This window comes from Gallus gallus, chromosome 14 (genome assembly GCF_016699485.2).
Source record: "Gallus gallus isolate bGalGal1 chromosome 14, bGalGal1.mat.broiler.GRCg7b, whole genome shotgun sequence".
In the NCBI taxonomy this organism is placed as follows: domain Eukaryota; kingdom Metazoa; phylum Chordata; class Aves; order Galliformes; family Phasianidae; genus Gallus; species Gallus gallus.
Genome location: NC_052545.1, coordinates 7,433,256 through 7,453,957, shown reverse-complemented (window position 1 = coordinate 7,453,957; position 20,702 = coordinate 7,433,256). Strand labels below are relative to the sequence as shown.

Sequence of the window (20,702 nt, the reverse complement as noted above, 5' to 3'; positions counted from 1 at the left end):
AGAAGTCACACAGTATTACATAACATAACACTGTAGCAAATAACCCAATAAAAATGCTTGCAGTTGGTTAATTTTGCTGTATTTTTCTTAATTTTTTACTTTCCTATTGAAAAAATATTCCAGTATTTTTCATCTAGAGCTGACAACTACAGTCTACACATTTTAGTACTTAAATGACTGGAATTCATCCTCTATCAGAAAATATATATATATATATATATATATATATATATATATATAGCAGGGACAAATATCATAAAATTATCTTCCTTGAATTCCTTAGAGACAGTATCTTCATGTCACCTCTTCCTGTGGTACTGTCCATAAAGGAAATTTTGAAAGTAATTGTATCCTGCAATCTTATCCACAGTAACATTTGGACACCAGCTCCAGTAATATGCAACTGATACTAACATCTTTGGCAGTGTGAGATGCAAGTGAAATCCAAACTTGAAAGTCTTAAGAAAACCAACACAATTGATTTTAAGCAATCTCATGTAAAGCTTTCAAGACACTCACATCTGAATACTCTCCTCCAATTTTCTATTTAACATTCCACTTCATTCCTGCTAGTCAATCTCAGCAAAGAACAAAGGTTTGTTAACTATTCAATTAATGACTTAAAAAACGAAGACTCTGATCACTTAACACAAGACAGAGCTTCTACTGACTTGTATGAATAATTTTCCAATTGATACAGATTAGCAGTACTTGTATTAACTAAGCTGAGACATATTAAACATTTTCAAAACATTTTCAATTTACAATCTCAATATAAATGTGACAGACTGTACAAAACTGTTGACAAATATCTTTATTACTTATAGAAACCATTTTTTTACTCTATTACAAAAAAGACTTCTGAATATCTCCCAAGTTTAGACCCAGGATCAACAAATTGGATCAAACACCATCAAAGAAACGGAGAAAGGAGACAGGGTAACATTACCCTGCCATCTTGGATCTTCACTAAGGATCTTCTCAATCATTGCTTGACTTGCTAAATTCCCTGGTTGCAGATCTGGAATGCCTTCACCACATCCTAGCTGCCCATTCTGTAAAGTTTCCTGTGCCTGAAGTTCTCTGGAATGGGGAAAGAAAATGACACTGCAAAACTGTATAGCTACAGTAACCCTATCTGTCCTACAAAAAATCTTGTCCTTTTCCATCAAAAATTTATCATTTAATCTAGATTCTAACAAATCTAAATTGAAATAAAAAAGCAAGCAGAGGGTCATAAGGAATAACCACGTCAGAATAACCAAAGAGAGCATGTGAAGGAATGCTGGCATTATGTATACAGACAATGTTTGTACCAGCAGTGTACCTCAGTGTGCTGATATGCTGACATTCTGTACATGTTATTCATTACTAATATTCCACCACCACATATGACATGGTAGAAGTAAAAGAAGTAACAGAAGTTACCAAAAGTCCTTTGGCTCACTGTACCATTTTACAAAAGAAGTATACCAGGACAACTGGGAGATCTAGTAGCAAATTATAATCATTGGGTAGAGCATCTCTTCTGCAAATATTTATAACTTTTTTTCAAGTAAGCAATGCAAGCTTGGTGAACAATCAGAATGACCACTACTTAACTAAAACTTGTTGTATTAGTGCTAAGGAACCTCTGTCAAAAACCCAAGACAATTTTATTACACCTGTTTTACAGAATCAAGCTGCACAGTTTCAACAACGACAAATCGGTGAAATGGATTTAAAAATAATTAAAAAAAGAGAAATAATATAGCATAATTGTATTAGGCAGACTTTGAAGCAATGGAGAAACAAGGTGAGGAACCAGTCGCCAGAGGTGGATCTACAATAGTCAATCTTCATGAGAATCAAAAGCCCCTACTGCTTTATCTAGGTACAGATATCCAGGAGCTTATCTTCTATTCCAAAATACTCCTGCTCCAAGAATCTCTGAAGAGGAACTTGATGGTTGACAAGGGAAGTAGTTATTATATAATTTACATATCATTTCAAGAACTTCCCTGCTCTGTAATATCTTCCAAGAAAAAGAAAAATCTCTAAGACGACGGGAAAACATGACAAACTTAATGACAAGAACCTGTTAAACTATCAAAATAAATCTTTTACAGAATCAAGGAATGTGCAGGAAGGAAAACAGATATTGTTCCCAAAGAATGCTTTTTCCTTAAGGTGCATGTGAGAAGAACAAGGCTCTTAGGTGAAATAAAGTTAATGCCTACAGCAACGATTCTACTATAACTTCTTCACTACGCCTACAATGAAAAACCTCTAGTATTGGTGGACATATTAGAGCAAAACTATCACTAAGCATTGTTTGGACTTCCTTATGAATGCTAGATACTTGAAATCGGGAGAAGCACTGGCACATGACCATTTTTCACAAACACCAAAGCCTACTTTAGGTTCAAGCTGTTAAAATATAGACTCCTATTATTAGCATCTTCAGCTCTGTATGCAGTCAGTCACTAACAACTATGTTACATTTAGAGTACAGAGCTTGGTTTTTGTATTGACATACATTGGTTCCCCATTCTAATACATTACACAATTATACAATATATTGAGTTGGAAGGGACCCACAATGATCCTAACATCCAGTCTGAATTTTCCCTGATGTAGCTTCATGCCCTTTCCTCAGGTCCTGCTGCTGATCACCAAAGAGAAGAGATTAGCCCCTGCCCCTCTGGTCCCATCATGAGGGTGCTGAAGGCCACCATCGGGTCTCACTGCAGCTTTCTCTAGGGTGAAGCAACTTCAGCTGCTCCTCATATGTCTTGTCCACTAATTCTAAAAGTTTACATAGATACTGAGTATTCTATATCCTGACTGACATGGAATCATATTGCATCTACTGAATGAAGAGAGTTAAAAAAAAAAAAAAAGTGGGCAGAAATCTTGTAGAAAGCATCAGCTATGTGATAGAAGAGTCTTCTGTTAAGAAAAGCTCTGTAGAGCTGAACAGTATGTGAACAGGCAATGCAGAAGTGAATTCTGTGGCAAAGTATGGATTTTGGATGGAACAATTTTGAAACTACTACAAAGGGCACTACTTTTACTGAAATCATTGTAGAAAGGTAAGTTGAAAGGGGAGCTATAACATCCCAATGTATGGTTGGGAATAATGGTTAACAAGAGAGAGAATATAACATGGCAACTATACCACCTCAGGTTTATTCTAGGATTCAAAATCCTGTTTATTATAAGGATTCAGAAAATCCTGTTTCCAACTGTGGCCAACAGCAGATGCCAAGGGAAGAGTATAAGAATAGAGCAAGTATGTAGTGATATATAGTGATATCTCCTCTGCTCTTCCACTGTCCAGAGAGATACTTCTCAACTTCCAGGGCTTCAAAGCTCAGTAATTACTATCCTTTCCTACCAAGTGTACATGTACTGCTTTCTGTAACAACAGCTCTTCTTCTACCTTCTTATAATACCTCTTAAGAACACGCTTATCGCCCAGGTTAGGCCACAACAAAAACTCATTTGTGTCACTACCATGACTCACCAAGTACCTTCTTTTGACAGTAACTTGCTCAAACATTAGAGGCAGAAAATAATACTGATAATATATACATTAAAAAAAAAAAAATCAATGGCAGAAAGCAAAATGTCAAACACAAGTTCAGAACCCGAAAAATGGCATAACAGTTATAAATTTATGAATGTAAAAATCACACACAAATTTACAAGGCATACATGACAAAGGACAGAGTATCTGGTCTTTCATTAGTCCTAAGAGTTACATATATGGCTCTTCAAACTGCAAGTTACAAAATGCTAGTGTTTGTATTTCCTAGCATGCTTACATCTGCTACCTTGATGCACAGTAAAATGCATTCTTATATTCTGTAGTTACAAATGAAATCATGTTTTTCATGCAAGGCACGCTACATTTTGTGGTGTATAGTTGTAACAGACATGGTACTTCCTGCTTAACAGGCTGCAGACATTGAAATATAGACTACCTTATGTCATATACTGGAGGTCTAAGGTCATGCGGCCCATGAGCAAAGGCGCAGTGAATCCCATTCTTCACGCAGTGACCCCGGGCATCTGTTTCATGAATGCATGTTCCAGTCTTGTAATATCTGAGATGGTATTTCCTTTCTGTATCTCCTGTTGTTCGATGTAGGTAAGGGCAACTATATCGTAGAAAGAGGAAAGTTTAAGCTTTGCTTTATTTTCAAATATTCAACTCTGAATTACGTTCTCTCTCATTAACTCATAACAAACAGCTTTGCAGGATTCTTCAAACAGAAACTGTCACAAACAAATCTGACAGATCAGCTTAAAAATGAAAAATGCTAATCTACTTCATAGTCTCTACTAAAATTACAAGAATCTATATTAGGCTACCTTACAAAGATATTCTTAATAAACACAGCAAGCACCCATGTAAGAAAGCAACACCTGAACTGAGAAATGTCATCGTCCATATTGATACAAACTTAAGGCATTTCCTCACTACAGGAAAATTGTTTACTGTTTTTTTTTTTTTTTATGCTACAGTTATATACAATCAAGGGGGTGCTTGAGATATCGTGATGTTTTGTTCTGCCTGATCCTTATAGGCAAAAAACCTCTTGAACAGCCTGAAAGCAAACTTAAATTGACTTCTCTACAAAAAGTATGAGAAAAATTCTCGTATCAGCAATAAATCTTTGTAGGTACACTAAGCATTTTCAAGACACAACTCTGTGAGGCCTGGTCTGTACTCTAAGTCATTAACATCATGTATGGATTATAATTCTAACTATCAGTTGTAAACAAATAGGAAAAAAAAATGCATATGCAGATATCTCTGTTCTCCCCACGTTTACTTCAGTGTAATTAATTTCAGTCACTGCTAAGTTTGAAAAAATACTTCTCTCCAAAAATTACTTTCTCCCATCTTAAAGTAAAAAGAAACTGCATCAAAAGACATGGGGTGTGGTACAGAACAACAAATGGAAAGCCTCACAGAAACATGTTCTTGTAGACAGAGGGAGAATGATGAAGTACTAAGCAGAGTTTGGCATTCATAAGAACTGACGTTGGCCTAAGCTTTACTTACCATGTTCTAAGAAGATTATTTAGAAAACAGATTAAACAACTTATTTGCAAAAACTTACAAATCTATTTATATATTAAAATCAAAATGCTATGTTTTTCTTATAGTGCTAAGATACCTGTAGCTTGAACTGACTTCCAAGAATTGATACTTCTTATGATTTCTAAGATGCAAGTTTCTTTCTTTTAGGAATTTTAAAACACTCAATCAAGATAAATGGTGTATGGGAACTTCTGAGTCACGCCTGAACCACTGATTGAGCACCTGGAAGAAGAGACCCAGTCAGCCCTGGGAGCACAGGTGGAAGTAATTCAACCCGTGTAATTGGAAGACCTTAGACCTCACTTAAGGGCTGACTGCCCCTGAGAAGGGATCTCTTGCTGGAGATCTCTCCTTTGTAGAGTTTTTCCGTGAGCCTGGATCTTTGGAGACTGACGAGTATTCCTCTTTTTGTGACACTGTCTCATTGCGCTGGTCTTGCTGCTGTTACAAATGGGTTGCAGCCAGTGAGTTTACTTACACCTCCTTAAATCCCAACAGAATTGCTTAGTGAGAAGACTAAGTACCAAATTCAGTGCCACATCTCATTCTTTCAGTGTAAGACAAAACACAACCATCAATCAAGATCTGTAAGTAGTTCGTTCACACTTCCTGGTTCTGTGTGAAAAGACAGATGGGATGCGCTTTTTGTTGGAGGCATTTCAGTGACTCAGCTGAACTTCGTAAGAAATGCTTTGTGATGTATGACCAGCACTGTGCAGCCTTCCTGTTGTGCTAGAATTGCTACTGATACTGATAAAATGACAAATGGGTTAGGGCTGGCAGAAGTATCAGACAGACTCCAGTCTTGTACTGAACTCAAAACAAATGAAATTGCAATCTGAGATTATGTTGACTACTGCTAGCTGTCCCACCACTAGCAGAATTTGTGCAGGAGTTAAGTGGGAAAACATACTAGCAGATTGTTCATTACAAATTACAACATATGCATACCACATAGGTGAGAATATGGTCTTAGTGTTATGCTTAATGCTCACTCTTCCAATTTCATCTGTTTAATTTTGCTGGTTCCTGTTGAAAACAAGAATTAAATATCTCCCATCCTGAAGTTTACAGGTTTACACCTCATTGCTCACCTCTGTGTCAACTGCTCCTTAATAGATGGCAAGCATTTTTGCTTAGATATCTGGGCTTATTCCCTAGAGAAATTACCCATCAGCAGATGTCCCTTGTAATGTTAAAGCCTTCAATTACATTCAAATGACTGCTTAAAAAGAGAGAATTATGGAATTCAGATATCTTGTCAGACAAAACACAGCTCCTTGCATGCACAGTGAGAGAGAGAAATAGGTCACAATTTTTCTCACATAAAGACAAAACAGATTCCAAAAAAGCTGATAAAGCAATATGAGCTGTCTCACAAGAGTCTTAGGTTTCGTTTGGCCTAAGACTCAATATTTATGCCATCTACAAGTACAGCAAAAGATTGTATGAGCTTTCACCTCACTTCTCAGCTCCTGAAGCATCCCCTTAATTTGCTCCTACCAGTACAATCTTGCTCAGCTAACATTCTTTTAAAAGACTGCTTTTTCTTCCTTTAGTGCCACTATCTATCACTCAATAATGAAAAGTTAATTTTTGTCCCCAATCAACAAAATAACATGAGCATCCATTATCCTCTTGCTGATATTCAAACAAGAACTGCTCATGTTCATGGGTGCTTTACAAACACCTGAAAAGGTACACAGCTGTTCTCTTTTAAATCATCCACAAAGATATTTTTTGCTTTTTATTTTGCTTGGGCACAGTTCTAAATATCGCCACGCTGCCTACTAGTTCTTTGTTGTTTACCTTCACTTGTCATCTGTTGTTTAGTTTGTAATTCCTGGGGGAAAAATCTACCTTTTTTTTCTTCTGTGACTACAGCCCGGAACACAAAAGATATCTGATCCGTGTTAAGAGCTGCTAAACACTGCAATAACCAAAGTAAATGTCTTCACATTTTAAAACAGGTGAACAGCATAACTACATATTTCCTGTCTGTTTTTCTGTTTTTTTGTTTTGTTTTGTTTTCCTGTCAGAAGTCTTTCCCTTCTTCCATCACTGCAGATGAAGCTAGCTCCTCTATGTTATATGACCACAATATACCCAGCTCCTCTATACATGCCTGCCTGCCATACCGCACTATTTGCTCACTCTCATCACCACAAAGCTTCACCCCCTTCCCATGTCATCTGTAGCCTTACCTAGAAGAGACATGTCCATGAAAAAGCAAACCCTAATGGTCTACCCAGGTAACTGATATATGAGCTCCTTCCCAGAATCATAGAATGGCCTAGGTTGAAAAGGACCACAAGGATCATCTAGTTTCAACCCCCTGCCACCGGCAGAGTTGCCAATCACCGGACCAGGCTGCCCAGAGCCACATCCAGCCTGGCTTTGAATGCCTCCAGGGATGAGGCATCCACAACCTCCTTGGGCAACCTGTTCAGTGCGTCACCACCCTCTGTATGAAAAACTTCCTTTTTTCCTCTCTGCAGAACCATCATAAAACAGTCCTTCTCCTCTACAGCCCATCAGCCCCTACACAACGCAGTTTGCCCATACAATTTCAAAACTGTCAGGAGAAAAACGCAGCACAACTGCCAAAAAATTTTCAGGGATAACACGAACAATACAAGGAGAAAACAAACTTCTTACATTCTGCTTTCAAAATGGTTACAAAACAATAAGATAGCTCTAACTCCATGACAGCCTAAAGAACACATGCTTACATAAAAGCATACGTGCCAAAAACTCACAAATCACTCACAAAAAGTTTTCTCAGTCAAACTGCATTTTTGCTAAGAAAAAAATTACCATCTTTCTGTAAAGCCATTAATACTATAAACACCTAGGGACTGAAAGAAATCACTTACTCATCTCCATCTGGGCAGATTCCTGTAGTCTCATCATATTTTGTACAATAAACATCGGGACTGTAGTTAAAAGTTCCATCACGCCTTCGTATAGGTCTACGACGACGCTGATTTAGGAAATGCCAATGAAAACAGGTAAATGGTCTGTGCTGGGTACACTTGTGCTGCAAAAATAGAGGGCACTGCTCTGTCCTAAATTCCTTTAGATACCTAAAAAAATTAAACTGTGTTACAAGTTTATCTTATTGGAGGCACGTTTTTACAGTACTAACAGGGCACTGGACAATTCAGTGCATTTAGCCCGTAAATATTTTACAAATGTACCTGCACACTGTTTTAGCTCCTATGTGTAGTTAACCATTTAACAGCTGAATGAATACCTCTGAATGAGTGATTTCATTTTTGATGACAGATGCGTTACAAATAATATACAGCAGAATGTCTGGCAAATTATTCTACATCATGTAATTGAGCTAAAAAATCAAATAAATAAATTAAAAAAACCCACAGTATTCAGAATTTTGCCCTAAGTAACCACTACAAAAAGATTATAAATCCACCAAGGTACCTGAATAAGCATTTCATATGGCTTGCTGCCACGCAACAATAAAGGCTGTTTTAGCTAAAAAGCACACCTAGCTTAACCAGGCACTTATTCACAACAATCCCCGGAATCTAGGCACTCTACAGAAAGCTAGAGGACTGAAAGTAGTTTAAGAAGGTTATCAGGGGCCATGAGAGGGACTTCAGCAAACTTATTTTAGGGAGCATTAGGTTTGCATTGAGACAATCTGAACATCTCTTAGAAGGTTATTTAGAAGTAGCATCATAAAACTGTTTGGGTTGAAAGGGACCCTTAGAGGTCATCTAGTCCAACTCTCCCACACTGAACAGGGACATCTACAGCTGGATCATGTTGCTAGAATCATAGAATCAAAGCAAGTAGGACAGTCCTTCATGGGCACCTCAAGCACAAAAGCTTTTTAGGAAGTTTTAGCCTTTTCATTGCATATCAAGATCACACCAGACCGGGCATTACCGTATTATTTGTTAAAGGATGCAAGACAGCACTCCTTCCCATCTCAGTTTATATATGCATCAGCCAGTTTAACAAATCCATCACATCTCTAAAGTTACAGAGTACTTGCATTGGAAGGAGTACCTGGCGACTTCACAGAATAACCTCAGATTTCCCAGAGGTCTCAAGAAAGCTGCAGCATGTCTACCAGGCACAGGGGACTCAAGACATCGGGCAGGGAAAGGATGGGAGAGAATAAAGGCCATCTCTAAGCTCTCAGCCACTCAGATAGGTGCATGGAAGATGTAACGACACAGTTACAAGGTGTGTTCTAAGAAGAATCTTTAAACTGATCTGGACTGTGGGAAAAGAACGGGAACAGAACTTTCAGATGTCCAAAGCCAGGCTGTAGCAGGATCCAGCCTGCGAGTGCTGGGAACGGGACACTACGACACAGCGCTGCATTAGGCTCCGTTTGCGGGGAGCGCACGGTCCTACACGAACAGGGATGCCAATAACACCAGAACGGCATCCCGCGTTCGGTCGCGCCCGGGCCGCCTCTACCCGGCCTACACGTAACCGGGCCACCTCTCAGCGGCGGCCGGAGCCGGGAAAGAAGCGGAGCGAGGCCCGCTTGGCCAGGGCCGGCCGCCAGCCCCGCAGCCGGAGCAGGAGGCCGCGCGGAGCAGGCCTGGCGCTCGGCCGGGCCCCCCGCCTCGGAGCCCAGGGCCCTCCCCGCGCAGCGCTGGGCTCCGCGAAGCAGGACGCCTCTAGAACGCGGTACCTACGTATAATGCGTCGGCTGCTCGGTCTGCGGGGTCCCGCCAGACCCTCCGCCCCGCGACACCGCTTTCGAAACGGACGGCATCGTCCCCAGCGGCCGGCAGGGCGCATGCGCGGCCCGTCCGGCTCCTCCCCTCAGCGGCCGGCCCCGCCCCCCGCCCCGCCCGCGCTTTCTCGCAAGCGGTGCGCGCGCAACTGCAACAGCTGGGCCGGGGAGCTCCTGTCAGCAGCAGCGCGGCTCCTCCAGCTGGCAGTCCGTCATTTTCAGCTCCCAAACAGCTGAAAAGCTTCACAGAGAATCTCGAAGTCACCTACCGCATCGCACGCGCAAAAGGAGAACGCTTTACTTCCTCTGAGAAAGCAGTGCTTGGTAGTCTTCTGCTCAGTTACTGGGTGTTACCCCCTGCTGCTGTGCTGTGGGGATGTTTGATTTTTAATGAAGGACTTCAATCGCACAGAAGTTTTGCATCTTTACAGAGCAAAGCCTAAAAAAAAAAAAATACACCTAACTTGAAAGTCACACCAGTGTGCTTTGCTTCCTCTCTCAGGCAAGGCTCCAGAATGGGCAAGTTTTGAGTATCCGCAAATGTAGATAAAAAATACATACTATGCTGTTCTGCAGAATTAGGAGCTCCCTCCCCCCTGCGACGCAGGTCCATCACTTACAGCTCCTGTAAAACTCCCACCTAAGCAATGGCCGTTGAAGTCAGGCACGTCTAACAGGTTATGCTGCAGAAACAAGCACTAACTGTGCATTAAGTAAATTATACGTTATTTAGTAGAATTACAAAGTAATCCGAACATGAATCAATCATACATTAATACACTTGTGCTCAGTATTATGTGAATGCACTCCATGCACTCCACACCAGCAGTGTCAGCCGAAGGTCACCTTCAGCAACCAAGTTACAGACAGACAGCTTTGATCTTTAATACGCTGTACAACCAAGAAAAAAAAACATCCATGGAAAAAAACGAGTTGAACACAACATATCTACAAATACACACTGGTTTGCAATACATCCTGCCCATCCCTGCCACACAATGCAGAAAAGGACCATCCCTTCTGCTCTCGCTGTAAATTGCTAAGGAAGGACAAACAAAAAGCAGCAAGATAAATAAATCCCGTTTGCAAGATAAGGCTGGTGGTCGGACGGAAACACACATTTTCCAAATCCAGTGTGGGAGCAGCCTTTAAGCAGCCGAACTTTTGGCAGCTCCTTCACGACAGGCACTCATCATCTCTCCTTCTGTAGCTGCGAAGGAGCACTGCTTTGTTGGGCCGCATTTAAAGGGTCCACGATCTGACCAGATAACAGGGCTTCCAGTCGGTCGTCAATCTCCGTTTTTTCCCTAAACGCACACCACAGCAACAGCCCGCTGCACAGCAGGCTGAGAGGCAGCACCTTCACCCACGGCCTCTGGTAGTCACTCCCCATAGACTGGCTGACGCTCCACACCCGCGGGCTGGCCTTGCTGGCAGAGAAGGGGATGGCTCCCTCGCCCTCTGGATCCTCCTTAGCTGAGCCCTCAGGGTCACGCCGCCCCGCCAGCCACCTCCGGGGGCCGGCCAAGCGCAAGGTGCACCGCGCCCTGCAAAGACACGCGAGTCAGAAGTGCGGGGCCGCCGGCTCCAGGGCCCCTGCGCCGAGCCCGCCGCCTCACCGCCAGCCGCCCCGCGCCCAGCTCATCCCGCCGCTCTCCTCCCCACGCCGCCCGGAAGCGGAAATGCGACCCCAGCGCTGCACGCGGTGAGCATGCGCGAACCGGCCGCACGGGGGCGCTCGAGTGCTGCTGAGATGTGGCGGCCGGAAGCAGGGGGAGGCGCGAGGGGCGGAGAGAAACAACCGCGGGGGGGGCGTGATGGTACCGCCAGCTTCCACAAGAACGGTTCCACAGGTTATGAGAGAGTGCTCCGTTTTATTCCGTTACACAGAGAACTGCTGCGTATTCACACAGCTACTCTTTTGTAACAGCCGAGTTCAGATCCTAAGCAGAAGTCACCTTATCCACAGATCACACCAGCCTCTGTGCGGAGCTGGATGCACTCTCTGTGCATCATTCATTCAGTCATTTTGCTGAAGTCTGTTAAGAAACCCCTCAGTTTAGCATATAGGTGAAATAAGACGTTCTGAATACTGCCCAGTACCTTTTGTACAACATCTCAGAGCAGCGCTTTGGGGCTGTTTTGTATTTTCACTGCCTGTTACCACACTTGATTAAAGACAATAACAAAGCTGAGAACGGAGATACAATCTGTAAACCTTGGCTCCGCAGCAGCCTCACATTGTTCCCAACAGTGTTTTCTGAAACTCGCCGGCTGGTGTCAGTAAATGGCACTGACATTCCACCGTTCCCTTTGTTTTAGGGCAGAAACTGGGGAAGTCAAGAATATCCAGAAGAGGTCGATCATCATAGTGTCACGATGCACATTCAACTTACTTGACATTCTGTATCAAATTGCTGTTTACCACTTTGCACAGTGTCACTCTAAATCCCTGCATCACCATGCAGACGTTCAGCATTCGTTGACCCGTTAAGCACAGTTGTCTCTGCAGTCGCCCATTTGTGATTTACATGTTCAACACTGGTGTTTTCAGCTGCAACATTCAGTTAAATACATAAGTTATTTCCGCATTCAAACACAAATGTTCTTGTCACAGAATTCGTTGAATAGCTTTGAAATAAGTCAGCTTGAGTAAGCCGTGAGTTATTTTGATTAGCATTCTAATCTGCAGTAATTAAATAAGCTACCACACTGCATGAGTTAAACAGCTAAAACATGAGAATAACACATTTTACAAAGATCTTCCTAGAAGAGAAAGTCTCCAAATTAAAAGAAACTTCCTCAAAACAGGAAGAAGTTATCTATGTCGCTCAAAGGCTTGTTGGTTTCTTGAGGTGCCAATTCTGAGCATGCAAGCAGTACATATACTCAGGGAAGTTAACTGCTCCTCAGACAAACAGCTCATGTAATAATGATGGATTAGAAGGAATGGAGGAAAAAAAGAGTCTGAAATCAATCCAGATAAACTTTGCTACTTCATGGCCAGCATCCAACAGTTGCTCTTTCTCAGAACTGTATGAGACACTTATCTAACAGAAATCAAACGGAGGAAAAGAGGTGACTATGGAAGAATGAGAACAATTCAAACAGATACAGAGAAAATTTCAAGTGTTTCTGAAGAAGCCCTTGTGGCTGACTATTCATAAAGTGAGGTTACATAAAATATGCTTCTGTGCTACAGATTTTCTTTGACATATTAAGTATTGGAGACAAACTTTAATTATGAAAACAGCAGAAGTATTTTTTTTCTTAAACAAAGCTCAAATGTCAAGTCATCAAGAGACTTGCTGGGAGCAAAAGAAGTCTCCTGTATGCAGGAATCGAGACTCAGGCATGCTTTAAAATCTCTGTCCATTGACAGAGACCTGCATGTATGATTACTTAATCCATGTAGCCAAAACCAGTGTTTTTATATATACATATAAATATATACATATACATACATATATATAAAATAGTATTATATATATACATAATAGTAAACTCATTCTAAGTAGAAAGCAGTGGGAAAAAATGACAAAAAACTCACCAGAACTTCTTTGGTATGCAATATTGTGCTGATTTAATAAATCTTTAAGGACTTTTATTTCTTCAGAAAGTTTCTTGTATTCCTAAGAAAGGAAAATACAAAAAGGTGCTCTCACTCTCCAGAGATATATAACAACGCGGAGGTTGTTATCAATCATACAGTAAAAAGGTAGCAATTTAATTTCACATTGTAAATATTATACTCTGTACCTTATTGCACTTATCCACTGTTTCAAATTGCAGACTTGTTTTCATATTCTGTTTCTCAGCTTCCTTTTCTTCTGTTGCTTTCAGAAGTCCTGCTTCCTCAAAAATCTCTTTCAGTATTTTTTTGTATCCCTACAAAAAAAAAAAAAAAAGATTCTAAGGTTACTGCAAATCAATCTACCTAACACTCATCTCCCCGTACTTTGCCCTAATTCCTCAAGCTTCACTGTAAGAAAGAAAAATCACGATTATCAATTGATATATAAAGCAATGACAGAGCACCAGAAGTGCTACTTGCCAATGGCAAAATAAGTGCATCTGTTCCAAGAGAAGGAACTACAGTAGCCAAGTTCAGCTATCAGACAATAATTGTTCTTCAACAAACAGAATACAAAAAAATTAACAAACCTGCTCAGTTATTAGTTGGTCATACAGAGATTGCTCTGCTTCATCCCATTTCCTTTGTAGTGCTTCAGTCAGAGTTGGATAAACTGAAAAATGGAAGGCAAACCATATCTTTTATTAGTTAAGTGTTTTTCTGGTAGTACACATGCAGCTTTCAAGAGCTGGCTTTGAACTTGAATTCCAAATCACTGACTTAATGTTTCTGGACAATGCCACCAACCAAGTTTCTCTCATTTCCAACTAGAAGGTCCCATATTTCTTTGTCAAAAGTACTTTTTTTTTTTTTTTTTTAATGTATATAAATGAGCAGATATTGCAGGGCTGATTCTTATGGCTAGTCCAAGAAAACAGCAACTATCAGTCACTGGTTCTCTATTAGCAATGACAATTTATTTGAGAAAAACATATCTGCTATAATGATTAGGATTTAAATACACTTAGCATTATGTATTACATGTAATTCTCTTTGAAATCAACTTACAAACTTAAAAAAAAACAAAACATACACTCTAAAATTGGTGTAATAAGCCAGGTTCTTCATACAAAAATGACTTCCTAAATCTTACCCAAAAGAGAGTGTGGATGGCACACAAGAGGAGTCTCAAAAGTGAGGGAGTAGACACAAGTACTTGGCTCAGACACATAAGCCAATTTATTGCTCTTTCCACAAACAAGATGAACCTAAACATCAGTAAAGACAAAGGTTAATGAAACACCTCCACATTAAGCAGGTGACAATCAATTTCCTGTCTTTGAAGGTTAACAGAGGCATTTCTATGTATACTCTTGTCTCGAAGCTTCCATTGCCTTCACCAATTGAAAGGAAATCATAGCTAATACATCTTAGAAATGAAGTTACTTTCTCAAACACATGAAAATGCCTTCCTGTAATGGGAAATGATCCCCATCTACTATTTTCCTCGTCTCCCAAGCAGTACAGATCTGGAAGGAAGGAGAGTAAAAAGGAGGGTGAATAGAACACCTCGTAGAACCTCCTCCAACATAAGCAGAGTTCATTTAAAAAAAATCTTAGTTCTGACCATGGTTGTAGATGTCAGACTCCTCTTCTTACTGTTTCAGAGAATAAAAGCCATCCAGTCACTATAAAACTGTTTCAATCTTTAGACTTTTGGCACCAGTCTGTTCAAAACTCAATGCCAGTGAAAGATCTGAATAACAATATCTAAAGTCACACAAGAACAGTAACTCCTTCTGTAGTCCCAATGGGAAATAAACATGTTTACAAGGCATCTCAATCACAGCAAAGAACATTTTAACCTTGGCTAAGACACTCTGCCCCTTATCTCTACCCACTCTCTCCAATCATAGATACCTCTCTCAAGTATTATGTTGTCAATCATCATTGTAATATCTAAGCACCTTCCACAAGAAAACAAGCCTGTTTCAAACTCTATAGTATCCTTAGATCTCCTTCATGACAGTCATCTATGTCACCAGGAAATACGAGGTTTAAATGAAATGTGAGGATTAATTAACTGTATCCTTACAACTGTACAATACACTGAAATGGAAGGCGGAAAAGAAAAACTTCAGTGAACGAAACGACCAAGAACTTGCACAAATCATGTCCTGCACACTGAACAAATCTCAAATATCCTTCTAGATGAACAGTTTTTGGCACAGAGTCTGTTTGAAAGTGAAAAGGAACACTTTAAATGCTTGACAAAACAGGAATTTTTACTTTTTTTTCTTCAAACTGCACTCATACCACAATCTGTTACTAACTAGTTGGTTTCTCTGGCAGAAGCCACTCTATTTCCATTTATTTTATTCCTTCCTTAATTCTCCCTGCAGTGCTTTCTGAACTTGGCTAGCTTAGCTTCTTGGCATACTGTTGTTAACTGCCTAATTCTGTTCCCTCCGTTTTGCTGGATGTTCTTAAGCACAGCAGACTAGCAGTTTGAAGCAAACAAGAAAATCCTTTACTTATTTTTCCTGACACAGATTACAAAGCACTGCATGTCTCCAGCAGTGGTGATGATACCAGCTTTACACTTGATCACGGAAAAAAAAAAGTTAAAAGTCACCAACAAGAGTACTTAACTAAACTTAGTATCTAAAAATCAGGGTAAAATTCTGACTACTTCCAGCTACTCATCTAGCTGCTACAGAAATTCATCTTTGTTTTACACTATACCTTAAACCATGAACTCTTCAAGGTTGGAATGTTTCAGTCTGTAGAGTGACACAATTGTCTGCAGTTAAGATGTCTAGATCAGCATAAACTAGGTGTTTTGTTATTATACCTTTGTCTGCCTGCTCTTGGTTTCACATGAGTCTCCTTCCCTCATCCACATTCCAACAAACGTGTTGTTGTCAATTTCCCATTCGTGCCAGATTCTAGAAAAACAAAACCTCATTTTATGTTTCTGATAAAGAAAATGTAGAAATTCAGGAAGAAATATAGCAAAAGCCTTACAATGTGCTAAAATTAACTGTATATGCCTCATTTGCCTTGCTTCGTTATTTCCATTTCTTATAGCCAAGGCCTCACAAACACTGAAATTTGTTAGCCAAGCTGCTACGCAGGCCGTACCAACATTACTTTGAGAGGAGTTTTGAATCAGCTTTCAGTTTGCAAAGTATTTGTGTTTACAAACCCTTGTTTAAGGTCAACAGAATAGTTTACAAATCAATCCTGCAACAAACACCATCATGCTATCTTAGCAATGAGTACAACTCTGATTGCCTGTAGGACTTTTAGTGCTGGTGAGAACAGCTGCAATTGGTCTCTATGCCTGCTAGGCATAAGCTCAATGATTTTATGTACCCTTTTCCTCTCATACTGGTTTACTGACTGCTGTGTACATAGGCACATTTTGGTACTCAGAGAAGTTGTTGATGCCCCATCCGAGGAACTGATGCAACAAAGAGAAAACTGTTAAAAGACATGACATTTCTGTTAATATAAGCATTAATTACATACTGCTGGATTTCTTACATGAACATATCAGCCTTTCAACTCAGCACAGGTTATTAATAAGCCTCCAGGTACAAACAGGACATTGGTTTTTATCTAAAAAAAAAATCTAAGTATTTCAAGGTGATTTACTTCTATGCATAACACCTGGAGTCCCACAGTGTCCTAACAGAAAAACTTACTTTTAAAACTGCCTTCTTTCTGAAAATCTATAAAGCAGACTATTAACAACATAGATAAAACATAAGAGGTCTAAAAGCCTCACCCTAAAATCCCACTGTAGGCATTCCATCGAAAAGTCTGCTCATGCTGAGTGACATTGTGGAAAGGACAAAACTCGTACTTGTATCTTTGGGAGAAAAGGGAAAAGGAATAAATATTTCAGATGGGAATTAAGAACTGGTTCGTTCCTAATAGGAATATATGATCAAATATCCAAATTTGTTACTCACGTGGATTCCACAAAACTGAAACACTTGCCAGCAAGCCTAAAGAGATGCACGGGGCCTAAAAAACACCACAAAATATCATCAAGGAAGGATAATGCTTTGGTTAAATTCCAGCAAGTTATTGTGGTGACAAAACTGTACAGAATAGGACAAATTCAGTTTTCTGCTGTGCACAAAGAAATCTGTGTAATCTGAATTACTTTAAGTACCCTCTACTGCCATATTGGTTTACCTCATAAGCTTTAACATATTATACCTTCAACACTCAGTGAAACATTTTAGCCCCTCTCTACAGCAGAAATAAGAAACCTGTATACAAACAAATATCTGGACAGCAGATCCATACAAGGAATCATCAGTGCAGATATTACCAAAATCTAAAAATTGAAGTCAATAAAACTGTTGAGAGCTGTTTCCGTTCTCAGTCATATGAACTCCTCAGACATACACCCACAGAGCCCTTTTGCTCCCAAAGTGACTCTCACATACTCAGGTTCCATTGAGACTCTCAAACCGGACGCTCCTTACCACAGCTGGCTTTCACAATCTGATCTGAGTAATAGACAACAGCATAACCCTTTTCCTGTCAAACAGGTCAGCAGTTACAATGCTCCTGCAGACCTGCTGCCAAAGTAATTCAATTCAGATAACTTGTCGTTCAAAAAAAAGGCCAAAGTTCTGAAATGTGGTTACGGGAGTTATTTCAGAGTCACTTGCTTAAGCTAATTTTGCAACGAATGATAAAATACTTCTGTAGAAAGCAGAAGAAAATAGATTACAAAATCAGACAAAATAAGAACATCTTGGATTCTAACCTTCCAACTGCCAAGACAGGACTGTCTAATTCTTACCAACAATCTACATAAGCATTCCTAGAAGTGAAGATCAGAACACCAGAATCTTGGCACGAGAATGCCCTAACCACTGGGATATAGGCAGGTTCTCCTTCCCATTTCATTTTCATGACCTTACGATCTTCCAATTGTTCTGCAGTCAAGACTACTATCACAGTTTGGCCAGAGGCTTTGCATCTCTACAAAACGCGATCTGCATCTCAACAAGCAGGATGCTCTCCCTACATAACAACAAAATTGGATTTTAATGTGTTTGAGGAATGCATTATACTCATGTCTCTGTTTCCTGAATGTCTGTTCTAGAAGTGTAATTATAGTTAATATTACACCGGCTGCCTTGTGAAATAAAAAAGTGTCAGTTTGCCATGCCAATGAAATAACTGTGCAAGAGGAGGTTCCACACCCCAGATTCCAGTTTCCATAATTACTCCCAATTTCAGACTACATTTAAGTTCCCACATCCAGAAAAAGAAGTATTTTATTGCATTGCTAACTTTCTTCCTGATCTTTCTGGCATCTTTCAGTTCAGCATTCTCACTATTGTTAATCCCATTTTAACTCCTTCCCCATTCACACACCATATATACAGAATTTATGCATTTGATTTGGTTTTATAGAGAATCCCACAAGAAAGTAAGCATAACCTCGTTTGGTGTCACCATACCAAAATGCCTTTGGTGAACTTGAACTCGTAAGGAGGTTTAGGTTTGTGCTTAAGGTTAGGAGGCAAGAGTTAAAAATATAATCATTTCCTGTTATTTCCTATTACTTAGTCTTTGTACTCAGTATTTGTTGACTCACTTTCTCCCACAGAGTCTAGAAAATACTAAATTCCTGTTTATTTTGCTACAGTGTTGGATTTATACTGCAGCCTTGAGCCTCTGTGACTTGTTCCAAGATTTGCCTTAGAATTTCTTTAAACCAACAAGTATTAAATACTCAAATCAGATGCCAGGATGGCCTTAATGTGACAGTCTCGAGGATACCTAGCAATTGTTTCAAGAAGAAAAAAAGGTCTTTAATAAAGATCAGAAGTTCTGTGACTTGCTCAAACAATACAGAATAAAACATAAGGAGAGTGCAGTGACTAAAGCAGTCCAAACAACAGTGGGTCCTGGAACACCCAGAACTTAAGCTACTCTTCAGAATTTACAAAAAATATTTGACCATGTCTATTTTCCATGATGGCCACAAAATGACAAATAAAATTAGTATTTGCCTGCATATATCTTAAGTAGATTGTTCTACAAATGACTGTCAGAAAATGATGAAAACTGTACAAAAATGTAATGCTTACACATACCTGATATTGCTGAAGGGGGCATCTTTGGCTGCAGTCGATTAGTTTGAGGCAAGAAGGGGTTATTCAACCTTTAGAAAGAACAAAAGTTAAAGACTGAGTTATGCTTCCAGCTATTATCACACCCTCCACTATCAGAGAACGGCTTAGGCTGGAGAAGAACTTAAAGATCACCTGGTTCCAATCCCCTGCCATGGGCTGGCTGCCCCACACCAGATCAGGCTGCCCACGGCCCCATCCAGCCTGGCCTCGAGCACTGCCAGGGATGGGGCATCTACAATTCTCTGGGCAACCTGTGCCAGGACCCCACCACTCTCTGAATAAGAATTTGCTCCTTACATCTAACCTATATCTCTCATCTTTCAGTTTAAAGCCATTCCCCCTTGTCCTATCACAATCAGACCACATACAAAGCTGGTCCCCTCCTGCCTGTAAGCTCCCTTCAAGTACTGGAAGGCCCCAATAAGATCTCCCTGCAGCTTTCTCTTCTCCGAGCTAAACAAGCCCAACTCTTTCACACTGTCATCAGAGCAGAGGTACTCCAGCCCACTGATCACCTTAGTGGCTCTCTTCTGGACCAACTCCAAAACTCCACATCCTTCCTGTGCTGGAGGCCCCAAATGGTGCCTCATGAGTGCAGAGCAGAGGAGGACAATCCCCTCCCTGTCCCTGCTGCCACCCCTCTGTTGATGCAGCCCTGGCAGTGCCAGCCTTCCAGCCCGCGATCACACACTGCTGGCTCAAGCCCAGCTTTCCTTCCATCAGGATCCCTAATTCCTTCCTCGCAGGAAGGCTTGCCCGAGCGTCCCCACACTTACAGCCACGGGCAGCGGGCCCACAGGCAGCACCTCCCCAGCTGGGCCAGCCTCGCCCTCCTCCGGAGGATGGGACGGGCGGGAGCGTAGGGAGCGACAGAACTCGAGCCCCCCCGGTGTGGATGGGCCGCGGACACGACGAGCACCAACCACCTACCCGAACGTGTTTGGTTCCTCCACGATCTTCATCTTGCCCGCCGAGGCGAGGACACCTGCCGAGCAGAGAACAGTTAGCGGACAGGTGGAAGAGCAGAGGGATAAACCCAGCAACACCCTCACACTCTCACCCAACGCAGCGCCCACAAACACCGCCAGCAGCAGCCGGGCGGCCGCCATTACCACTTCCGCCGGAAGCGGAAGTGCG

General features: G+C 40.9%; 3 protein-coding genes across 24 annotated transcripts in view; all 3 read right to left on the bottom strand.

The window, feature by feature from the left end:
- Nucleotides 1-11,490, bottom strand: part of UNKL (unk like zinc finger) — a 37,580-nt gene extending 26,090 nt beyond the window's left edge. For 4 of the 22 annotated variants that reach the window (XR_005839860.2, XM_040647689.2, XM_040647687.2 and 1 more), the window contains exons 1-4: nucleotides 9,134-9,874; nucleotides 7,972-8,181; nucleotides 3,969-4,145; nucleotides 950-1,083 (exon numbers count right to left, since the gene is read on the bottom strand). Coding sequence is in view for 19 of the 22 variants with exons in the window: in XM_040647689.2 (XP_040503623.1) it covers nucleotides 950-1,083; nucleotides 3,969-4,145; nucleotides 7,972-8,181; nucleotides 9,134-9,255 (643 nt within the window). In the remaining 3 variants the exon portion in view is untranslated. Of the gene's footprint in view, nucleotides 1-949; nucleotides 1,084-3,968; nucleotides 4,146-5,171; nucleotides 5,318-7,971; nucleotides 8,182-9,133; nucleotides 9,893-10,087 lie in introns of those variants that run through there. The other 18 variants (XM_046900840.1, XM_015294513.4, XM_040647693.2 and 15 more) reach the window with 15 other exon arrangements.
- C14H16orf91 (chromosome 14 C16orf91 homolog) lies at nucleotides 10,166-11,498 on the bottom strand. Its single transcript, NM_001389724.1, has 2 exons — nucleotides 11,438-11,498; nucleotides 10,166-11,365 (listed from the first exon to the last, which is right to left on the bottom strand). The coding sequence occupies exons 1-2, from the start codon at nucleotides 11,461-11,463 to the stop codon at nucleotides 11,011-11,013; spliced, it is 381 nt and encodes a 126-aa protein (NP_001376653.1). The 5' UTR covers nucleotides 11,464-11,498; the 3' UTR covers nucleotides 10,166-11,010.
- A 174-nt stretch (nucleotides 11,499-11,672) lies between these two features.
- Nucleotides 11,673-20,690, bottom strand: GNPTG (N-acetylglucosamine-1-phosphate transferase gamma subunit). The gene is made up of 11 exons (NM_001277566.2): nucleotides 20,626-20,690; nucleotides 20,496-20,550; nucleotides 19,527-19,594; nucleotides 17,373-17,427; nucleotides 17,186-17,269; nucleotides 16,247-16,340; nucleotides 14,546-14,660; nucleotides 13,983-14,065; nucleotides 13,578-13,706; nucleotides 13,369-13,450; nucleotides 11,673-12,372 (listed from the first exon to the last, which is right to left on the bottom strand). The coding sequence occupies exons 1-11, from the start codon at nucleotides 20,672-20,674 to the stop codon at nucleotides 12,263-12,265; spliced, it is 924 nt and encodes a 307-aa protein (NP_001264495.2). The 5' UTR covers nucleotides 20,675-20,690; the 3' UTR covers nucleotides 11,673-12,262.
- Between the last annotated feature and the right edge of the window lie 12 nt (nucleotides 20,691-20,702).